This window comes from Moschus berezovskii, chromosome X (genome assembly GCF_049115385.1).
Source record: "Moschus berezovskii isolate FMDL1 chromosome X, NW_MosBer_1.0, whole genome shotgun sequence".
Taxonomy (NCBI): domain Eukaryota; kingdom Metazoa; phylum Chordata; class Mammalia; order Artiodactyla; family Moschidae; genus Moschus; species Moschus berezovskii.
Genome location: NC_142488.1, coordinates 34,446,635 through 34,468,729, shown reverse-complemented (window position 1 = coordinate 34,468,729; position 22,095 = coordinate 34,446,635). Strand labels below are relative to the sequence as shown.

Below are 22,095 nucleotides of genomic sequence, written 5' to 3'. Positions count from 1 at the left end.
TGGCTGAGTAATACTCCATTGTGTATATGTACCAAAGCTTTCTTATCCATTCGTCTGCAGATGGACATCTAGGTTGCTGCCATGTCCTGGCTATTATAAACAGTGCTGCAATGAACATTGGAATACATGTGTCTCTTTCAATTCTGGTTTCCTCGGTGTGTATGCCCAGAAGTGCAATTGCTGGATCATATAGCAGTTCTATTTCCAGTTTTTTGAGGAATCTCCACACTGTTCTCCATAGTGGCTGTACTAGTTTGCATTCCCACCAACAGTGTAAGAGGGTTCCCTTCTCTCCACACCCTCTCCAGCATTTATTGCATGATTGCATGTAGACTTTTGGATAGCAGCCATTCTGACTGGTGTGAAATGGTATCTCATTGTGGTTTTGATTTGCATTTCTCTGATTATGAGGGATGTTGAGCATTTTTTCATGTGTTTGTTAGCCATCTTTATGTCTTCTTTGGAGAAATGTCTGTTTAGTTCTTTGGCCTTTTTTTTGATTGGGTCATTTATTTTTCTGGAATTGAGCTGCAGGAGCTGCTTATATATTTTGGAGATTAATCCTTTATCAGTTGCTTCATTTGCTATTATTTTCTCCCATTCTGAAGGCTGTCTTTTCACCTTACTTATAGTTTCTTTGCTGTGAAGAAGCTTTTGATTTTAATTAGGTCCCATTCGTTTATTTTTGCTTTTATTTCCAATATTCTGGGAAGTGGGTCTTGGAGGATCCTGCTGTGATTTATGTCGGAGAGAGTTTTGCCTACGTTCTCCTCTAGGAGTTTTATAGTTTCTGGTCTTACATTTAGCTCTCTAATCCATTTTGAGTTTATTTTGGTGTATGGTGTTAGGAAGTGTTCTTGTTTCATTCTCTTACAAGTGGCTGACCAGTTTTCCCAGCACCACTTGTTAAAAGACTGTCTTTTCTCCATTGTACATTCTTGCCTCCTTTGTCAAAGATAAGGTGTCCATAGGTGCGTGGATTTATCTCTGGGCTTTCTATTTTGTTCCATTGATCTATATTTCTGTCTTTATGCCAGTACCATACTGTCTTGATGACTGTGGCTTTGTAGTAGAGCCTGAAGTCTGGCAGGTTAATTCCCCCAGTTCCATTCTTCTTCCTCAAGATTGCTTTGGCTATTCGAGGTTTTTTGTGTTTCCATACAAATTGTGAGATTATTTGTTATAGTTCTGTGAAAAATATTGTTGGTAGCTTGATAGGGATTGCATTGAATGTATAAATTACTTTGGGTAGTATACTCATTTTCACAATATTTATTCTTCCAATCCACGAACACGGTATATTTCTCCATCTATTAGTGTCCTCTTTGATTACTTTCACTAGTGTTTTATAGTTTTCTATGTACAAGTCTTTTGTTTCCTTAGGTAGATATATTCCTAAGTATTTAATTCTTTTCGTTGCAACAGTGAATGGAATAGTTTCCTTAATTTCTCTTTCTATTTTCTCATTATTAGTGTATAGGAATGCAAGGGATTTCTGTGTGTTGATTTTATATCCTGCAACTTTACTGTATGCATTGATTAGCTCTAGTAGTTTTCTGGTAGAGTCTTTAGGGTTTTCTGTGTAGAGGATCATGTCATCAGCGAACAGTGAAAGTTTTACTTCTTCTTTTCCAATTTGGATTCCTTTTATGTCTTTTTCTGCTCTGATTGCTGTGGCCAAAACTTCCAGAACTATGTTGAAGAGTAGTGGTGAGAGTGGGCACCCTTGTCTTGTTCCTGACTTTAGGGGAAATGCTTTCAGTTTTTCACCATTGAGGATAATGTTTGCTGTGGGTTTGTCATATATAGCTTTTATTATGTTGAGGTATGTCCCTTCTATTCCCACTTTCTGGAGGGTTTTTATCATAAATGGATGTTGAATTTTGTCGAAGGCTTTCTCTGCATCTATTGAGATAATCATATGATTTTTATTTTTCAGTTTGTTAATGTGGTGTATTACGTTGATTGATTTGTGGATATTGAAGAATCCTTGCATTCCTGGGATAAAGCCCACTTGGTCATGATGTATGATCTTCTTAATGTGTTGTTGGATTCTGATTGCTAGAATTTTGTTAAGGATTTTTGCATCTATGTTCATCAGTGATATTGGCCTGTAGTTTTCTTTTTTTGTGGGGTCTTCACCAGGTTTTGGGATTAGGGTGATGGTGGCCTCATAGAATGAGTTTGGAAGTTTCCCTTCCTCAGCTATTTTCTGGAAGAGTTTGAGTAGAATAGGTGTTAGCTCTTCTCTAAATTTTTGGTAGAATTCAGCTGTGAAGCCGTCTGGACCTGGGCTTTTGTTTGCTGGGAGATTTTTGATTACAGTTTCAATTTCCGTGCTTGTGATGGATTTGTTCAGATTTTCTATTTCTTCCTGGTTCAGTTTCAGAAAGTTGTACTTTTCTAGGAATTTGTCCATTTCTTCCAGGTTATTCATTTTATTGCCGTATAATTGCTGATAGTATTCTCTAATAATCCTTTGTATTTCTGTGTTGTCAGTTGTGATCTCTCCATTTTCATTTCTAATTTTATTGATTTGGTTCTTCTCCCTTTGTTTCTTGATAAGTCTGGCTAGTGGTTTGCCAATTTTATTTACCTTCTCAAAGAACCAGCTTTTGGCTTTGTTGATTTTTGCTATGGTCTCTTTTGTTTCTTTTGCATTTATCTCTGCCCTAATTTTTATGATTTCTTTCCGTCTACTGACTCTGGGGTTCTTCATTTCTTCCTTTTCTAGTTGCTTTAGATGTAGAGTTAGGTTATTTAGTTGACTTTTTTCTTGTTTCTTGAGGTGTGCCTGTATTTCTATGAACTTCCCCCTTAGCACTGCTTTTACAGTGTCCCAGAGGTTTTGGGTTGTTGTGTTTTCATTTTCATTCATTTCTATGCATATTTTGATGTCTCTTTTGATTTCTTCTATGATTTGTTCATTATTCAGCAGCGTGTTGTTCAGTCTCAATATGTTGGCATTTTTAATAGTTATTCTCCTGTAATTGAGATCTAATCTTACTGCCTTGTGGTCAGAAAATATGCTTGGAATGATTTCAATTTTTTTTAATTTACCTAGGCTAAATTTATGACCCAGGATGTGATCTATCCTGGGAAAGGTTCCATGTGCGCTTGAGAAAAAGGTGAAATTCACTGTTTTGGGGTGAAATGTCCTATAGATATCTATTAGGTCTAACTGGTCTATTGTATCATTTAAAGATTGTATTTCCTTGTTAATTTTCTGTTTAGTTGATCTATCCATAGATGTAAGTGGGGTGTTAAAATCTCCCACTATTATTGTGTTATTGTTAATTTCCCCTTTCATACTTGTTAGTAATTGTCTTACATATTGCAGTGCTCCTATGTTGGGTGCATAAATATTTATAATTGTTATATCTTCTTCTTGGATTGATCCTTTGATCATTATGTAGTTTCCTTCTTTGTCTCTTTTCACAGCCTTTGTTTTAAAGTCTATTTTATCTGATATGAGTATTGCTACTCCTGCTTTCTTTTGGTCTCTATTTGCATGGAATATCTTTTTCCAGCCCTTCACTTTCAGTCTGTATGCGTCCCTCGTTTTGAGGTGGGTCTCTTGTAGACAGCATATATGGGGATTTTGTTTTTGAATCCATTCAGCCAGCCTTTGTCTTTTGGTTGGGGCATTCAACCCATTTACGTTTAAGGTAATTATTGATAAGTATGATCCCGTAGCCATTTTCTTTATTGCTTTGGGTTCAAGTTTATACACTCTTTCTGTGTTTCCTGTCTAGAGAAGATCCTTTAGCATTTGTTGGAGAGCTGGTTTGGTGATGCTGAATTCCCTCAGCTTTTGCTTGTCTGTAAAGCTTTTGATTTCTCCTTCATATTTGAATGAGATCCTTGCTGGGTATAGTAATCTGTGCTGTAGGTTATTTTCTTTCATCACTTTAAGTATGTCTTGCCATTCCCTTCTGGCCTGAAGAGTTTCTGTTGAAAGATCAGCTGTTATCCTTATGGGAATCCCCTTGTGTGTTATTTGCTGCTTTTCCCTTGCTGCTTTCAATATTTGTTCTTTGTGTTTGATCTTTGTTAATTTGATTAATATGTGTCTTGGAGTATTTCGCCTTGGGTTTATCCTGTTGGGGACTCTCTGGGTTTCTTGGACTTGGGTGATTATTTCTTTCCCTATTTTAGGGAAGTTTTCAACTATTATCTCCTCAAGTATTCTCTCATGGTCTTTCTTTTTGTCTTCTTCTTCTGGGACTCCTATGATTCGAATGTTGGAGCGTTTGATGTTGTCCCAGAGGTCTCTAATATTGTCCTCATTTCTTTTAATTCGTTTTCCTTTTTTCCTCTCTGCTTCATTTATTTCTACAATTCTATCTTCTAATTCGCTTATCCTGTCTTCTGCCTCTGTTATTCTACTGTTTGTTCCCTCCAGAGTGTTTCTGATCTCATCTATTGCATTATTCATTGTACACTGACTCTTTTTTATTTCTTCTAGGTCCTTATTAAATCTTTCTTCCATCTTCTCAATCCTTTTCTCCAGGTTATTTATCTGTAACTCCATTTTGCTTTCAAGATTTTGAATCATTTTCACCATCAAAATTCGAAATTCTTTATCAGGTAGATTCCCTATATCTTCTTCTTTTGTTTGTGTTGGTGGGCAATTATCTTGTTCCTTTACTTGCTGGGTTATTTCTCTGCCTCTTCATCTTGCTTATATTGCTTTGCTTGGGGTGGTCTTTCCCTCTTCTTGCAGCTTGTGGAGTTCTCTTTATTATGTAGTTTCTTTGCTGTGTGTGGGGTTGGACGGGTGACTTGTCCGGGTTCCCTGGTTAGGGAAGCATGTGTCGGTGTTCTGGTGGGTGGAGCTGGATTTCTTCCCTCTCCTTTTGAAGACAATGGGCTGCTTTTCTGGGTGCCTAATGTCCTCTGCCAGTATTCAGAAGTTTTTTTTGTGGACTTGACTCCACGTTCAAATGTTCTTTTGATGAATTTGTGGGGGAAGAGAGTGGTCTCGCTGTCTTATCCCTCCGCCATCTTGTTCCTTCCTCCCCAGAACACTGGATTCTTATATTCCACTTGGTCGTGGAGTATCTCTTCACAGCTGCTCCAGCAAGGTGCAGCCTTTGTACCTTACCTTGGACGAGGGGTATCTCCTCAAGGCCGCCCCTCCTGCTTTGAATGTGGAGTAGCTCCTCTCGGCCCTCCGGTGCCCAAGCAGCCACCGCCTCTTGGATGTGGTAGAGCTCCTCTCGGCCGCCGCCCTAACCCTGGGCGCGGGGCAGCTCCTCTCAGCCACGATTCTGCACGTGGTCGTTTGTGCCGGAGCCGGGCATCTCCCGCGTCTGTGCTGCTGGAGCCGGGCGTCTCCCGCGTCTGTGCCGTCGGAGCCCGGCGTCTCCCCAATAAAGTATTTTTTAATGAAGGTATGTACATCCTTTTAAAATAATTCTATTGCATACTTAAGCTGCAGTGCAGCATAAAGCATAACTTTTATATGCAGTGGGAAAGAGAAATCTGTGTGACTTACTAAAGTCAGTCACAATAACAATAAATTGTTATTTTGATTTATTGTGGTGGTGGTCTTGAATCCAAACCAAGTATCTCCAAGGTATGCATATAGTTTGTCACAAGTTTTTTACATGCCTGAAATAATAAATCTTTTACACTTTGTCAAGAAGCACTGCATACGTGTTGTGGCACACCTTCAGCACTTAGGTAGTTTACAGCTCTACCTTAGCCTTAACTTCCAGCTCACATCAGCCAGAGATGAAAAAACTGGCACCCTCTCAGGTCTTCCCTGGGCAATCACATCACTCTGTATATGCATGTGGCCTGCATGTAACCCAGGGACATGTCAGAATTGTGAAATTCACTGCAGATATCTTAATCCCCACATCTTCAAGTTTTTAGTCAAACTCTAGTTGGTCACAACTGGTTTTGTAGCCTCAGGCAACTGCAATGCCAAACTATTGTATGTTTTTGGCAAGCGTCTTAAGGATCAGTCCTCTCTATCAGAGCAAGATATGACACAAGTCAAAAGATGACAGCCCGTCACTTGTGGGGAGGGGTGTTGCTAGAGACCTATGAGAAAGGTCAAATTGTGACAATGTACTGGGGTGGGAATTGTAAGCAGAGTCATACTCAGTCTGCCTCTTCCTTTGTTTACAAGGTTGCAGTTTTCACAGCCACTGTGGTTGTAAGACTGCAGAGCAGCGGAGAGGGGGGACAGAAATGTCAAGTCAAAATGCAACAAATTACTCCGTTACCAGGATTCAGTTTTTCTTGAGTAAATACTCCTCAGGTTGTTTGAAATCTTTGTTTAATTTAAAGATTTAAAATTTCATTTTGACAGTTTTTGTCAGTGTTTTTATTGCTTTTAAGGAGGAACAGATTTAAGAAATTCCACTATTCTGAAGTCCCAAGTCTCCTGTTTTCCTTATTGCACAACTATCTCCTACTACCTGGTCATTTTGATAAAATGCCATAGCATTTTACATGTATCGCTTATTATATTCCATTATCCTTTATAATATTTTTCCTATTAGGGAAGTCTCAACATTCTATTGCAAACTATTCTTGTAGCAATAAGGTTAAATATAGTAAAAAGGCTTTTAAAAAAATTCAAAACATCATAAAAAAGAATACTAGCAGTAATGAAAAATAGAAAAAGGAAAAGATATTAAAAGAATATACTGCGTTTGAGTTGTTAGCAGACTGTCCAAGTAGAGGTATAAAGTAAGCAGTCAAAAACGAGAGGCTGAAGCTAATACATTGAGAATAAAAGTATGAATTTGCCACTTGTACCTAAATGATAGTCTGAAACCAAGAAACTGCCAAGTGTGATGTGGTACAGATATGAGGATGCTTTAGAAGGTAGAACTTTAAACAGAAATGAGAAGGTTAGAGGAATAAGAGGACTAGATAAGTAACAATCAAGAAATGGCATGGAAATGAGGAATAAAGAAAGATATAAAATAAAAGGTGAAGAGTGTTAAGACAGTGTGCTGCATGCTTGCTAAGCTGCTTCAGTCCTGTCCGACTTTGTGACCCTATTGACTGCAGCCCGCCAGGCTACTCTGTCCATGGGATACTTGAGGCAAGAATACTGGAGGGAGTTGCCACACTCTCCTCCAGGGACCTTCTTGACCCAGGGATTGAACCCCACCTCTTACGTCTCCTGCATTGGCAGGCGGGTCCTTTACCACTAGCACCACCTGGGAAGTTAAGAAGGCAGATAGTGCCAAACATTAAAGGAGTTTCAGGGCAGATAATTTGGGAAAATAACTGATTTTTCTTGGACAAAAGTTACAGGTGATCTTTGTGGCAGCAGTTTCAACAGAGTAGAGGAGCTACAAATGGGCCACCGTGAAGTAAGAAGTCATCATGTAAATAACGCTTTTTCAAGAAGTTTAGCAATCACAAAAAAATATAGAAGGTAATAGTTGAAGGGGTATTGTTAGAGGCAAGCTTTAACTTGTAATGCAAAACCTTTGAGAATACTTACAGATTAAGAAAAATAGTCCAACAATGAGGAAGGTATTGAAGGAGTAGGGGGAGAGTGCGAATCAACCCTGAGTGCACAGAGAATCAGAAGCATTTCACTGGCTTCAAAGCAAGTGCAACACGAAACCTGACACTGTAGATCAAAGTTTCCAGTCTAGCCTTTGTCCTTACCAGCACCTCAGTTGTTTCTCAATAGTATTTTCAGTGAAATATCAGCAATGATTCAAATATAATAAATGAATAGAAATGGCAAATTGGTAATGCTCATTAGTACATGCTGATTAAAAATAATGATGATTTTCAAATTAAGAAAGGTGATACTTTATTCTAATATTTATAAGACCATGTGTTTTAGGTTTTAAATATGTTTTTGTTCTTTTATAACTCTTAATGCTATTTAAATGTAGAAATATAAAAGAACTAGAATACATGTTCAGTATTATTAGTACTTGAATGAAATTATATTTAAAAAATTTAATATGCAACATCTTTAATTACAGAAAAAGCCTCAGGGAAAATTTACATTCTAAAGGTAAAAGTAACTAGATTCTTCAGCTTTATTTGCATATTGAAACAACAGAAATATAGACCTTAATTATTACTTCTTGTGAGAATAATTTTGTTATATAAAATTCCACTTCTATGTTTAATTAGAAAAATATATTCACTTTTCATAGTTAGCATAGCATACTTATTATTTTTAAAAGCCTACAGTGAAAAAAAAATGCTGAAGGATGAAATTTTAAAAACCTACAGACATCACCTCTGCCCTAACAACAAAATGAAATAACCAATGTTAAGATATTAAAGGATATTTTCTTTAAGCTGTTTTCATCAAACTCTTAAAATGAAATTCCTTGCACATCAGTAAATTCTGGAAAGGGAAAGGGAGTGGTGGAAAAATGACTTCTTTCCTTATTTATAGCAAATCTAAGTAGTCATGATTTTCTTATTCTTTTCTTTTATTTCCTTCATTTTTTTCCCTCTTTCTTTCCATTTGAAATGCCACCCATTATGTTTGTATCTGTTTATTAAACAAATCTTCCTGGAAAAACTATTATGTGTTTGATACTATGATTTACAGCCTTCCCAGGTAGTTCAGCAGTAAAGAATCTACCTGTAATGCAGGAGACAAAGGAGACGTGGGTTCAGTCTCTGGGTGGGGAAGATCCCCTGGAGGAGGGCATGACAACTCACTCCAGTATTCTTGTGGAGAAAATTCCATGGAGAGAAAGCCTGGCAGGCTATAGTCCATGGGGTAAAAAAGAATCAGACATGAATGAGTGACTGAGCACCCATGCACTATGATTTATGCTAGGTAAAAGTGTGGATATGAGGGGGTATGCTCCTTTCCTCACAGTAAATAATCTGGTGGAGAACAATAAATAGGTAATAGCAATAAGATATAATGTACATGATTGTGGGAAAGGTAAAAAAAAATGTTGTGGAAGCACATGAAAGGCATCTATAATCCAGGTTTATGGGGATCTAGAAAGATTCTTAGAAAAGTGGCATCTAATACATGCCCTAAAGAATGAAATGGAGTTAAGCACAGAGAAGCAGAAGATAGGGAGTTGGATAAAGATTTCTAGATAGTAGCAAAAGGAAATACTGTATACAGTGGCCTAAGTGTGGCTGGAGGCAAGAGTGGTAAGACATGAAGCTGAGCAAACATACTTTTGAAGCACATGAGCCACTTCAGGGAGCATGGACTAGATCTGATGGCAAGAGATGACAGTGAAGAGTTTTAGCAGGGGATTAAGAAAATAAAATTTTCATTCATAATATTCACTCTATTTGTAATCCAGTAAGGAAAGAAGAAGAAAATCAAAGTGCAAAATTTTCAAGATTACCAAAAATAGCAGAGAACAAACCCAGTGAATTTCTAAACTTCTGAAGCACCCTCTAAAACTAGATACAGACATCTATGATGGCTAGATACTTGAAGCTTCTTTGAGGATTCTATTGAACACACAATTTGTAGATAAATATGGGAGAAGGAAGTAGAGAAATTTATTTTCAGATTTGCTTAAACATATCAAGTGAGGAAGGTCAAGAATAAAACCTCATAAAAAATAAAGATATAAATAATTATGTATTTCTTCATATTCCCACTATTATTCATACTGGTAAGTGACAGGATATACTTTTGAAATTTCATGCCTGCAGATATCACATTACAATTTCAAAAGCTGTTTAAAAGTTTTTTTGAAAAGATCTTTCATTATCATGCACAATATCTTCAAGTAAAAATACACAGGACTCAAATAAGTAAATTTTAATGTGTTTATGATTATATACTAATACTTAGATATAAAACTTGTTTGGTGCTAATTCAACTTTATATGAAATGGCATTTTAAAACATATTGGACTAATAAAAAGAATTCTAACCACTCCTTGTGTCACACTGCTTTACCTAGCTAAGTAAAATTAAATGTTTTAAAATTTCATACAATTCAATGTACTCTTTATGAGAACACTTTCATATTTAAAAAAACAAAAAACAAACTTACCTTAAATGTTAGGATGTTTGGTGTATAATTGGGTACTATTATGGGTTTATTTGCTACTTCCCCCACTTGACAGTCTACAGTGATGTGTTCCAAGGCCAGGGGTCTTTTTCCAATTCCTTTTATGTCAAAGATATGCTCCATACCATCTACTTCATTTTGTAGAATAAGCTTGCCCTGTGACAAATCAGTCAAATTTCAGCTCTATAGGAGTGACAGAAGTCAACAATTTCTTCTGTCTTAGGAATTTTGAATCTGATTAATGAAATGAGCTTTCAAGAAGGTGTTAGTCACTGACTTATCCAGTTTACATATAAATGCTTCTACTGAATGAATGAAGACAGATTTTCTGTGAAAAGCTCTTTATTTCTTTTCACTTTCACTAGGTGACAGAGTTTAATAGGCATTCTCATGCTGTTTACATACTTGTCAAAGAAATATGACTTAAGAAAATATTTTCTGAAGTATAAACTTCCTTACTGAATAAAAACAAAGCAATGATTTTACTTTGTTAAACATAGTACATAAAAATAACCTAGATATAAATATTGAAGCCTATGACAATGTGACTTTCAGAATATTTATACCTCAAATTAAAACATTTATTAAAGTTTCAAGCAGAGTGAACATCAATGATCAAATTCATGGAAAATGTAACTTTTCTGCAAGAAAATTTATCATAAATTGTAGAGGTAAACATCACACATTGGTTTATCAACATATTAGTGCTAAGGGAAAATATCAATGAGTTCATACCATAATCTCACATTCAAAAATAGGTTTGAATGTGAGAGGATAATCCACAGTTTCACCTGGTCCGACATATAAAAAAGGAGGTCCATGAAACCATTCTCCTTCTATAGTAACTTGACATTTCCATTCATTCTTTGTTTCATTAATCTAAAGCATGAAAATAAAGATAGAAACACATCAGTGTAAAAAAATTCCTTAAAAATTACCTTTGTTTACACTATCATCACTCACTTATAGCCAAGTAATAGCCAGTCTCCTGGACTTCAAGGAGATCAAACCAGTCAACCTAAAGGAAACCAACTCTGAATATTCACTGAGGGACTAATGGCTGAAGCTGAAGCTCCAATACTTTGGCCAACTGATGAGAAGAGCCAACTCATCAGAAAAGGCCCTGATGCTGGAAAAGATTGAAGGTAGGAGGAGAAGGCAACAACAGAGGATGAGATGGTTGGATGGCATCACCAACTCAATGGACATGAATTTGAGCAAGCTCCAGGAGATGGTGAAGGACAGGGAAGCCTGGTGTGCTGCAGTCTATGGTGTCACAAAGAGTCGGACACGACTGAGCGACTGAACAGCAACAATAGCCAATCAGAGGTCTTAGTGCCTATGAGCCCATCTTAATCATATGTTAAGGTCACAACTGAATTTGGGGCACAGTGATCTGACAGACCATGAGTCTGCTTAGTCTGATGATAGGTTAAGGGTATTGGAGTTAATTTTTTAAGCAAAGAGATCTAGCAGAAGTGATTAATCAGGTGAGTAATATGATAACATTTATATTCAGGAATAAAACTGTGACATCAAATTGGAGTAACAAATGGCCACACATAATGCAATTAGGAATCAGTAGAAGATCAGTTTTATTCCAATCTCAAAGAAAGGCAATGCCAAAGAATGCTCAAACTACCGCACAATTGCACTCATCTCACATGCTAGTAAAGTCATGCTCAAAATTCTCTAAGCCAGACTTCAGCAGTGTGTGAACCGTGAACTCCCAGATGTTTAAGCAGGTTTCAGAAAAGGCAGAGGGACCAGAGATGAAATTGCCAACATCCACTGGATCATGGAGAAAGCAAGAGAGTTCCAGGAAAACATCTATTTCTGCTTCATTGACTATGCCAAAGCCTTTGACTGTGTGGATCACAATAAACTGTGGAAAATTCTGAAAGAGATGGGAATACCAGACCACCTGACCTGCCTCTTGAGAAACCTGTATGCAGGTCAGGAAGCAATAGTTAAAAGTGGACATGGAACAGACTGGTTCCAAATAGGAAAAGGAATATATCAAGGCTGTATATTGTCACCCGGCTTATTTAACTTATATGCAGAGTACATCATGAGAAACGCTGGGCTGGAAGAAGCACAAGCTGGAATCAAGATTTCTGGGAGAAATATCAATAACCTCAGATATGCAGATGGCACCACCCTTATGGAAGAAAGTGAAGAGGAACTAAAAAGCCTCTTGATGAAAGTGAAAGAGGAGAGCGAAAAAGTTGGCTTAAAGCTCAACATTCAGAAAACTAAGATCATAGAATCTCGTCCCATCACTTCATGGCACATAGATGGGGAAACAGTGGAAACAGTGTCAGACTTTATTTTGGGGGGCTCCAAAATCACTGCAGATGGTGATTGCAGCAATGAAATTAAAAGACGCTTACTCCTTGGAAGGAAGGTTATGACCAACCTAGATAGCATACTAAAAAGCAGAGATAATACTTTGCCAACAAAGGTCTGTCTAGTCAAGGTTATGGTTTTTCCAGTAGTCATGTATGGATGTGAGAGTTGGACTATAAATAAAACTGAGCTCTGAAGAATTGATGCTTTTGAACTGTAGTGCTGGGGAAGACTCTTGTGGGTCCCGTGGACTGCAAGGAGATCCAACCAGTCTATCCTAAAGGAGACCAGTCCTGGGTGTTCATTGGAAGGACTGATGCTGAAGCTGAAACTCCAATCCTTTGGCCACCTCATGCGAAGACTTGACTCACTGGAAAAGACCCTGATGCTGGGAGGGATTGGGGGCAGGAGGAGAAGGGAACGGCAGAGGATGAGATGGCTGGATGGCATTACCAACTCGATGGACATGAGTTTGAGTGAACTCCGGGAGCTGGTGATGGACAGGGAGGCCTGGAGTGCTGCGATTCATGGGGTCACAAAGAGTCGGACATGACTGAGCAACTGAACTGAACTGAACTGAACTGACTAGTTTAGATGAGAGGTTTGAAGTAAACTTCGAGACAGTGGCAGTGGGAATAAAGAAAGTACCAAAAAAAAGAAAAAAAAAAGAAAGTTTGTACTTACAATTGGAATATTCTGGGTAATGGCTTCAAATGCTGGTGTTTCAAAATGAAATCTGGCCTCTGGACGTTCTTCATTCACCACACCTTCAATGCAATAGAGACGCACATCGTACCTTGACGTCAACAAAATTTTGCAAGGGTAGCGTCCAGGACAGAGAGGAATAAATCGCAAAGGGACTGGAACAGATCCACCTGCAGCTATCAAAATAATTTAAAAATGGTTTAATAATTTTGATGGTATAAATCCTAAAATTCATTTTAGGATAAAGGAATATTTCATTATATTGTATTTAATTGCATTACATAATCCAGATAAGACTAGGTTCTAACAAGGTAGCACACTACTCCTCAGTCTCCTGGGCATTACAAGTAAGTTTATTTATTTTATTAATGATAGATTATATCCTGCATAGGTCAGAAGAAAGTCTCCTCCATAAAGCTACTGAGGGACCCAGGTACACTGTTCCTCCTTTGTGTACAGGTCAGGGGAAGAGGAGCTGAAAGTTTGCTCAAGGGCTTTTTGGTGTTCAGCCCAAAGTTCAGACACAGTATAGTTAACTGGTCAGAACCAAACACATGATTCTATCTCAGTCAACAGGGGCTGAGACTTGAGAGATATATGGGATATTTGGTAAGTAGTATTATCCGCTACATTTCTATGACACAGGAGTGCTCTATCCCACAGCAGTCAAAATCAGTTACAACTTGACCAGCAGATAGAAATAATTTTTAATAACCAAGAGAAGCCAAAAGAGGCATAACCAATGAATACTTCTCACATCACCTTGTTATACCATATACCAGAATAGCTAATATAATTTCTTATGGTGGGCTATCTATGCTGGTTCTTTCCTTCAAGCAACACTACTATTTCTCTGAAAGTCACCATTTTCTTATTCTCCATGAAGTGAGAAAATAGTTATAAAAATCTCTCAACCCTAAAGTAGGATGCACTATAAGAATATAATACAAGTTTCACCGCTAAACTCAAATTATTTAAGTTATAGATAAAAAACAAGTGATAAAAGATGCTTAGAAACCTAATTCTGTGAAAGAAAATTCTCTGAAATCAAGAAAACAAATCAAACTTATTAACCAATGGACTGGACACATATTATATTAAATGGCTATAATGTTAATTCACTCACATTTAACACCTCAAATGTTAAAAACGGCAAACTTGTTTTCAAATACACTGAAGTCTATATGCCAAGAAAACCAGTCATTGCTATAAGAACATTAGTTGCTTTAAATACTTTTAAAACATATTGAGGAGGTGCATGCATATGTTATACATATTATAAAATATATTCAACATATTGGAGTAGGAAATGGCAACCCACTCCAGTATTCTTGCCTGGAAAACCCGCTGGACAGATGAGCCTGGTAGGCTATAGTTCGTGGGGTCACAAAGAGTCGAACACAACTGAGCATGAGCATTCATCACATATTATATAGAATACATTGTGTGTTGTATGTTATATATTATGTGTTATATATAGCAACATACAATATACGCCTGGTGGCTCACACAGTCAAGAATCTGCCTGCAATGCAGGAGACCCAGGTTCAATTCCTGGGTTGGGAAGATCCCCAGGAGAAAGGAATGGCTACCCACTCCAGTATTCTTGCCTAGAGAATTCCATGGACAGAGTAGACTGGTGGTATATATTATGTTATGTATAAACGTCATAGTTTTATGTTGTATATTACAAAACACTGATAGTGGATTACTCTTGAAATATATATTATATCTAAGCAAAGTTCAAGAGACTCAGCAGGTCTAAGGAGGATACAAAGGCTGTCAGAATATTGTTATTTTTATTCTGTCCTATTCAAGTACAAATATAGTTTTAGAATAATTTTTTTTCTTATCAGAAAGGACTCCAGGCACATCTTATCATCTGTTGTTCATTGATTACTTTCAATCTGAGAGAAGTATTTGAATTGTGGCAACATCATTAGAACAAACTAGGTGAGATAATTATTTGATTAAAATTTGTTGCTTTATTATCAGAAAGGAAGAAACCATACTTTTCTCTTGCACGAATAGATTGAAATGAAAATATTTAGATTAGGTAATTTAAATAAAATTAAACTGCTTCGAATATGAAGTTTAATCAGCAATAATTATTATTTTCATCAAAGATAAAGAATAACTAGCCATTTCATGGTAAACAACAATTGAAATGCACAAGTTCAAGTATAAAGCTACTATCAAAAGCTTTATGTTATACACTATTTCCTTTTCCCTAAAAATATGCATTTTCTATTGATACTGAGTCTGAAAGTGAAAGTCAAGGACATCCTTAAGTGTACATTTCCCAACTCATGAAATGTTCATAAGCAAAGACCCTAAGGAATATGCCATGCAACCTCCTCTCCCTTACAAGTCCAAAAATAAATTCATAATAGGATTTATGGAAATGATGGATTTATTGTTGAAGATATATTCATAAAATAATATTCTTTTCCTTAAACATCTGAAATAATTTAATTAATTCATACTAGAAAAAGAGTAGGAATAATATCATATATTATCAAAAAGAAGCTACTTGTGGATTAAGGTATTCATCAGGCAGTATCCACATCTCCTTAGATGTGAAATAGCAGAGGTAGAGACTTCTCATATTTAGAAATTTGGAAATTTTACTGGCTAGACTGTGCCATCTCAACATCATCATTCTCTTTTAGGGACATGTTTTCTCAAAGTCCTTTCCAATTCTTCTCTGTAGCAGATGTCATCCATGTCCTGCCATGTCTCCTTGGCATTTAAATTGTTGCTGCAGGCCAATGGTTTTATGGAAAACAGATATTTTCCAGTCCTGTGGCCAATGTTGAGTTTTCAAAATTTGCTGGCATATTGCGTGCAGCACTTTCACAGCATCATCTTTTAAGATTTGCAATAGCTCAACTGGAATTCCATCACCTCCACTAGCTCTGTTTGTATTGATGCTTCCTAAGGTCCACTTGACTTCACATTCCAGGATGTCTGGCTCTAGGTGAGTGATCACACCATCATGATCATCTGGGTCGTGAAGATCTTTTTTGTACAGTTCTTCCGTGTATTCTTGCCACCTCTTCTTAATATCTTCTGCTTCTGTTAGGTCCCTACCATTTCTGTCCTTTATTGAGCCCATTTTTGCATAAAATGTTCCCTTGGAATCTCTAATTTTCTCGAAGAGATCTCTAGTCTTTCCCATTCTGTTGTTTTCCTCTATTTCTTTGCATTGATCGCTGACGAAGGCTTTCTTATCTTTCCTTGCTATTCTTTGGAACTCTGCATTCAAATGAGTATATCTTTCCTTTCTCCTTTGCTTTTCACGTCTCTTCCTTTCACAGCTATCTGTAAGGCCTCCTCAGATAGCCATTTTGCTTTTTTGTATTTCTTTCTCTTGGGGATGGTCTTGATCCCTGTCTCCTGTACAATGTCACAAACCTCCGTGCAGAGTTCATCAGGCACTCTGTCTATCAGATCCAGTACCTTAAATCTATTTCTCACTTCCACTGTATAATCATAAGGGGTTTGATTTAGGTCATATCTGAATGATCTAGTGGTTTTCCCTACTTTCTTCAATTTCAGTCTGAATTTGGCAATAAGGAGTTCATGATCTGAGCCACAGTCAGCTCCCGGTCTTGTTTTTTCTGACTGTATAGAGCTTCTCCATCTTTGGCTGCAAAGAATATAATCAATCTGATTTTGGTGTCGACTATCTGTTGATGTCCATGTGTAGTCTTCTCTTGTGTTGTTTGGAAAGGGTGTTTGCTATGACCAGTGCATGCTCTTGGGAGAATTCTATTAACCTTTGCCCTACTTCATTCTGTACTCCAAGGCCAAATTTGCCTGTTACTCCACATGTTTCTTGACTTCCTACTGTTGCATTCCTGTCCCCCATAATGAAAAGGACATTTTGGGGGTATTTGTTCTAGAAGGTCTTGTAGGTCTTCATAGAACTGTTCAGCTTCTTCAGCATTACTGGTCGGGGCATAGACTTGGATTACTGTGATAGTGTATGGTTTGCCTTGGAAACGAACAAGCAATGGTGAATGGTGGGTCTTGGAAAATGATATATACCCACACTAATTACTGACAACTTCAATGTTTGAAATACTGGTTAAAATGGATATTATCACTTCAGAAGAGACTAGCTGAATTACTTTTGCTTTTTATCACCAGGAAGATCTAAAATAATATAATATTTAAGTGTGAAAGAAAAGAGATAGGAAGAAAGCAGGAAAGGGAAAAAGGGAAAAAAAGAAAGGAAGGTGGATAGGAAGTTGGAATTGAGGAAGGAAAATTTTGGGGGATGCTATGAGAATGACCAGTCCATTCTAAAGGAGATCAATCCTGGGTGTTCATTGGAAGGACTGATGCTAAAGCTGAAACTCCAATACTTTGGCCACCTCATGCGACGAGTTGACTCACTGGAGAAGACTCTGATGCTGGGAGGGATTGGGGGCAGGAGGAGAAGGGGACGACAGAGAATGAGATGGCTGGATGGCATCACCAACTCTGTGGACATGAGTTTGAGTGAACTCCAGGAGTTGGTGATGGACAGGGAGGCCTGGCGTGCTGTGATTCATGGGGTCGCAAAGAGTCGGACACGACTGAGCGACTGAACTGAACTGAAGTGAAGAGAATGACATGTGATCTTACTTCCTAGCCAACTCCAAATGGCTGAGAGGATGGGACTTGTCTCCCCATGAAGTTTCTAAGTATCTGTTAGCAGAAAAGACTGGTATGCAGTTCTCTGTCAGATTTTACTGAAAGGCAATATGTACACATTTCCCCTGGTGCCCTAAAGCACAGGAAAAAGACCAGAGAGGGATATCAAACTGCTATAATAAGTAAATGGCAAGAACTGCCATTATTTCCAGCACAGTCAAGCTATTAATAGGTTTAATAGGTAGAGGAACACCTAATCTTATTGTGTTGGTCAAGGTGAGAACAGTCTTACTAATATCTTTTGGCTTGATCTATCAATTATTGACATATGTACAATAAAATCTACTCTAAATGTGGATTTGTTCATTTATTCTTCCATATTTGCTAATATTTGCTTTGTAAATTTTCAGATTATATGATTAGGTGGAAATAACTTCAATTTTTCCCCCCTACATGGGAGTATTCCCTTTTAAATTAATGATTTGTCTTAAAGTTAACTTTTTTTTTTTTTTGGCAGCACCATGTTACTTGTAGGCTCTTAGTTCCCTACCAAGGATGGAACCTGGATCTCCAGATGGAAAGCCCTGAGTCCTAACCACTGGACCGCCACAGAATTCCCTAAAATCTACCTATTTTATATTTATGCCAGCTACTTTTTGATTAGTAAATACCTGGCATAAATTTTTAGATATTTTATAAGGCAATTTTGTAAACAGCATAAAGCTGCATTCTGTTTTCCACTGTGAAAATATCAACTTTTACATTTATCATGATTAATGACATACTTATTTTAATATCTTATTTTGTGATTATTTTATTAATCACTGCTCTTTGATGCCAAGTTTTTCTTTTGAATTCAGTTTCCTTTATTCATAAGTAGCTCCTCCTTTGCTCTTTTAGCAACTATCTGTGAGTTTTAAATTGTCCCAGTTTTACTGTTGAATTGAAAATATTTTTCATTCTTACTCTTGAGTGATAGTTTAATGGGATTTAAAATCCTGGGCTGACAGTTAATTTGCTTCAGTACTACAATACCATTGTCTTGTGGCTTCTCTTGTTTATGTTGGTAATTCTGCCTTCCATAAAATTTTTGTTCCTTTGAAAATAATATGTCTTTTTCTCTTTAGTTTTCAGAATTTATCTTGTCTTTGCCATTCTACTGTTTCACGACAACCTATTTAAGTGTGAATTTAGGTGTCACTCTTTTACCTTCTAGCATTTAAAAAACAACTGTGTTTTTTCTTCTTTCATTTGCTTCTATAAATAGGAGAGGGCTATATTTCCTAAGTAGTCACTCTTACAGGGTCTTACTCCCCTTTCTTTAATAGAAATCTCTTAGATTTAAATGTGGAGGTAGCTCAATCCATACTCTTGGGTCAATTTTCTGTATTAAAAAAGCATCAGTGTGTTAGATGTAGGAGGGAATATTTTATTATATCCACTGGCAATTTTCAAATCACTTAGGAGAAAATTTACATCTTAGAAAAGTGTACAAATGTTCCTATTATTGAATAAACTCTAATCTTACCAACAACATGCACCAAAAATCACTTGGACTTTTCCCATCTCTGTCACCACCACCATATCTACATGCTAAAGTCTATACATGCTTATGATAGAATGATGTTCTACATTTTCCTCTACAGTTACAGTCATTTTAAGTTCAGAGGGTTTGTTTTCTTAAGACAGGTGCAAACAAAGAAGTGTTAACAGAGGATCACCCTGGAAAGCATTTCACATACATTCATTCATTAGAAAGATATTTTAAAACACCTACTATGTACCAGGAGGAATGCAATTAGGAGGCAGCTTCCTAGTTTTCTGGTAGGTTGCAGACAATCAACTTCTGAGGAAAAGGGAGATCATGGGACTAAAATGTTTCCTCTTTATACCTAATTTATCTTTTAATTGAGCATGAGCCTATGGAAGGTATTAAATGTGTTTTTCAATCAGGCCACATCAGCTCAGTAATTATTGGGAATTCCTCATATGATTTATGCAAATGGGTGGCTCTTATCTTTCCTTTCCATTGATATTGAATTTCTGAATTTCTGTATGTCTTTACGGATCATTTAATGGAAAATTAGGAGAGAGCCTATCATGGAACTGTAGTTTGCCAGAAAGTCTTTTTCATATAACATTTTTCAGAAGACAAAATTTCCAAAAGAAAAGAACGAAAATAAGATTTCACTTTCTAATTAACCCCTCCATGGGGAAAGAAGCAAGGGATTGCAGACAGCAAATTAACTGTGTGTTTTGCATTTTCAACTCTGAATACCTGTAAACTTTCTTTAATTGTCTTCTACTAAAACAAAATGTTTTGAACAGAGTTTAGTTTTTAATTCTCATAGATTGATTTACCAAGTGTACAAATTAATCTCAATGAACTGTTAGCAAGCGAATACAAAGTACATTCTCTAGGACTTAGATCAGGGAAAAGTTTTATACTATTTTTTATTAAATGCTTTCCTAAGTGTACTGCTGCACAGCATATGGCATATGTCCACTATTGAACTGCTAATAGGAAGAATAAGACATGGCTTAAAGTTCACATTTTTCATTCCTTGCAGGCTTTATGTCCTTCACAGCTATAAAACAGTAAAAGGCAAAATTGTAAGACATTTATCAAACTGAAAATATCTTATATAAAAACTATAAGAATAAAAAAGTACACACAGTTGTGGATATTATAATTATTTTTGAACTGGTTATGCAAATTATTTAACTTAGACTATATTTTCTTTGATAATATAGGATACAATCACATCTCATTACTGCATGGTGCGTAGTAGAAAGAAAGCAGCTAGAGTTGGCAAAAATTCAAGTATTAGGACAGGACACATACTGATAACTGAACAAGCTGTAAAGCCTGACTATTGAGGACAAGTTTGGGAAGGCAGCCAGATAAGAAAGGCATTTTAGTCAAACAAGAGTTATGACTGGGATTTTCAGAAGTGGGAAACTAAATTATAAGCAGGTAAGTGGTCCAGTGAACTTCCAGATGTTCAAGTTGGTTTTACAAAAGGCAGAGGAACCAGAAATCAAATTGCCAACATCTGCTGGATCATTGAAAAAGCAAGAGAGTTCCAGAAAAACATCTATTTTTGCTTTATTGACTATGCCAAAGCCTTTGACTGTGTGGATCACAATAAACTGTGGAAAATTCTGAAAGAGATGGGAATACCAGACCACCTGACCTGCCTCTTGAGAAACCTGTATGCAGGTCAGGAAGCAACAGTTAGAACTGGACATGGAACAACAGACTGGCTCCAAATAGGAAAAGGAGTACGTCAAGGCTGTATATTGTCACCCTGCTTATTTAACTTATATGCATAGTACATCATGAGAAACGCTGGGCTGGATGAAGCACAAGCTGGAATCAGGATTGCCGGGAGAAATATCAATAACCACAGATATGCAGATGACACCACCCTTATGGCAGAAAGTGAAGAAGAACTAAAGAGCCTCTTGATGAAAGTGAAAGAGGAGAGTGAAAAAGTTGACTTAAAGCTCAACATTGAGAAAACTAAGATCATGGCATCTGGTCCCATCACTTCATGGCAAATAGATGGGGAAACAGTGGAAACAGTGTCAGACTTTATTTTTCTGGGCTCCAAAATCACTGCGGATGGTGACTGCAGCCATGAAATTAAAAGAAGCTTACTACTTAGAAGGAAAGTTATGACCAACCTAGATAGCATATTAAAAAGCAGAGACATTACTTTGCTAACAAAGGTCTGTCTAGTCAAGGCTATGGTTTTTCCTGTGGTCATGTATGGATGTGAGAGTTGGACTGTGAAGAAAGCTGATCACCGAAGAATTGATGCTTTTGAACTGTGGTGCTGGAGAAGACTCTTGACTGTCCCTTGGACTGCAAGGAGATCCGACCAGTTTAAAGGAGATCAATCCTGGGTGTTCATTGGAAGGACTGATATTGAAGCTGAAACTCCAATACTTTGGCCACCTCATATGGAGAGCTGACTTATTTGAAAAGACCCTGATGCTTGGAAATATTGATGGCAGGAGGAGAAGGGGACGACAGAGGATGAGATGGTTGGGTGGCATCACTGACTCAATGGACATGGGTTTGGATGGACTCTGGGAGTTGGTGATGGACAGGGAGGCCTGGCGTGCTATGGTACATGGGGTCGCAAAGAGTCAGACTCGACTGAGCGACTGAAGTGAACTAAACTGAAGTGGTCCAGAGAAAACAGGAACTAGCACAGAATGATGTCAGAAGCCAGTCCGCAGTCAAGAAAGACCCCAGATCTCAGGTTCAGGGGCAAGATTCTGGTTTGAGGGGCCTTGGACAGTCAGAACAAGGGTGGATGACATGAAAAGTATACCAGTGCCCAGGGAAGGAGTCTGGCAATGACATACCTGGGTGT

General features: G+C 37.3%; 1 protein-coding gene across 1 annotated transcript in view; it reads right to left on the bottom strand.

Annotated features, from left to right (window-relative positions):
- The window catches only part of CFAP47 (cilia and flagella associated protein 47), a 509,689-nt gene that overhangs the window by 155,096 nt on the left and 332,498 nt on the right, over positions 1-22,095 (bottom strand). Inside the window, exons 48-50 of the mRNA XM_088833637.1 lie at positions 13,043-13,239; positions 10,745-10,888; positions 9,992-10,165 (exon numbers count right to left, since the gene is read on the bottom strand). Coding sequence (XP_088689763.1) covers positions 9,992-10,165; positions 10,745-10,888; positions 13,043-13,239 — 515 coding nt within the window. The remainder of the gene's footprint in view (positions 1-9,991; positions 10,166-10,744; positions 10,889-13,042; positions 13,240-22,095) is intronic.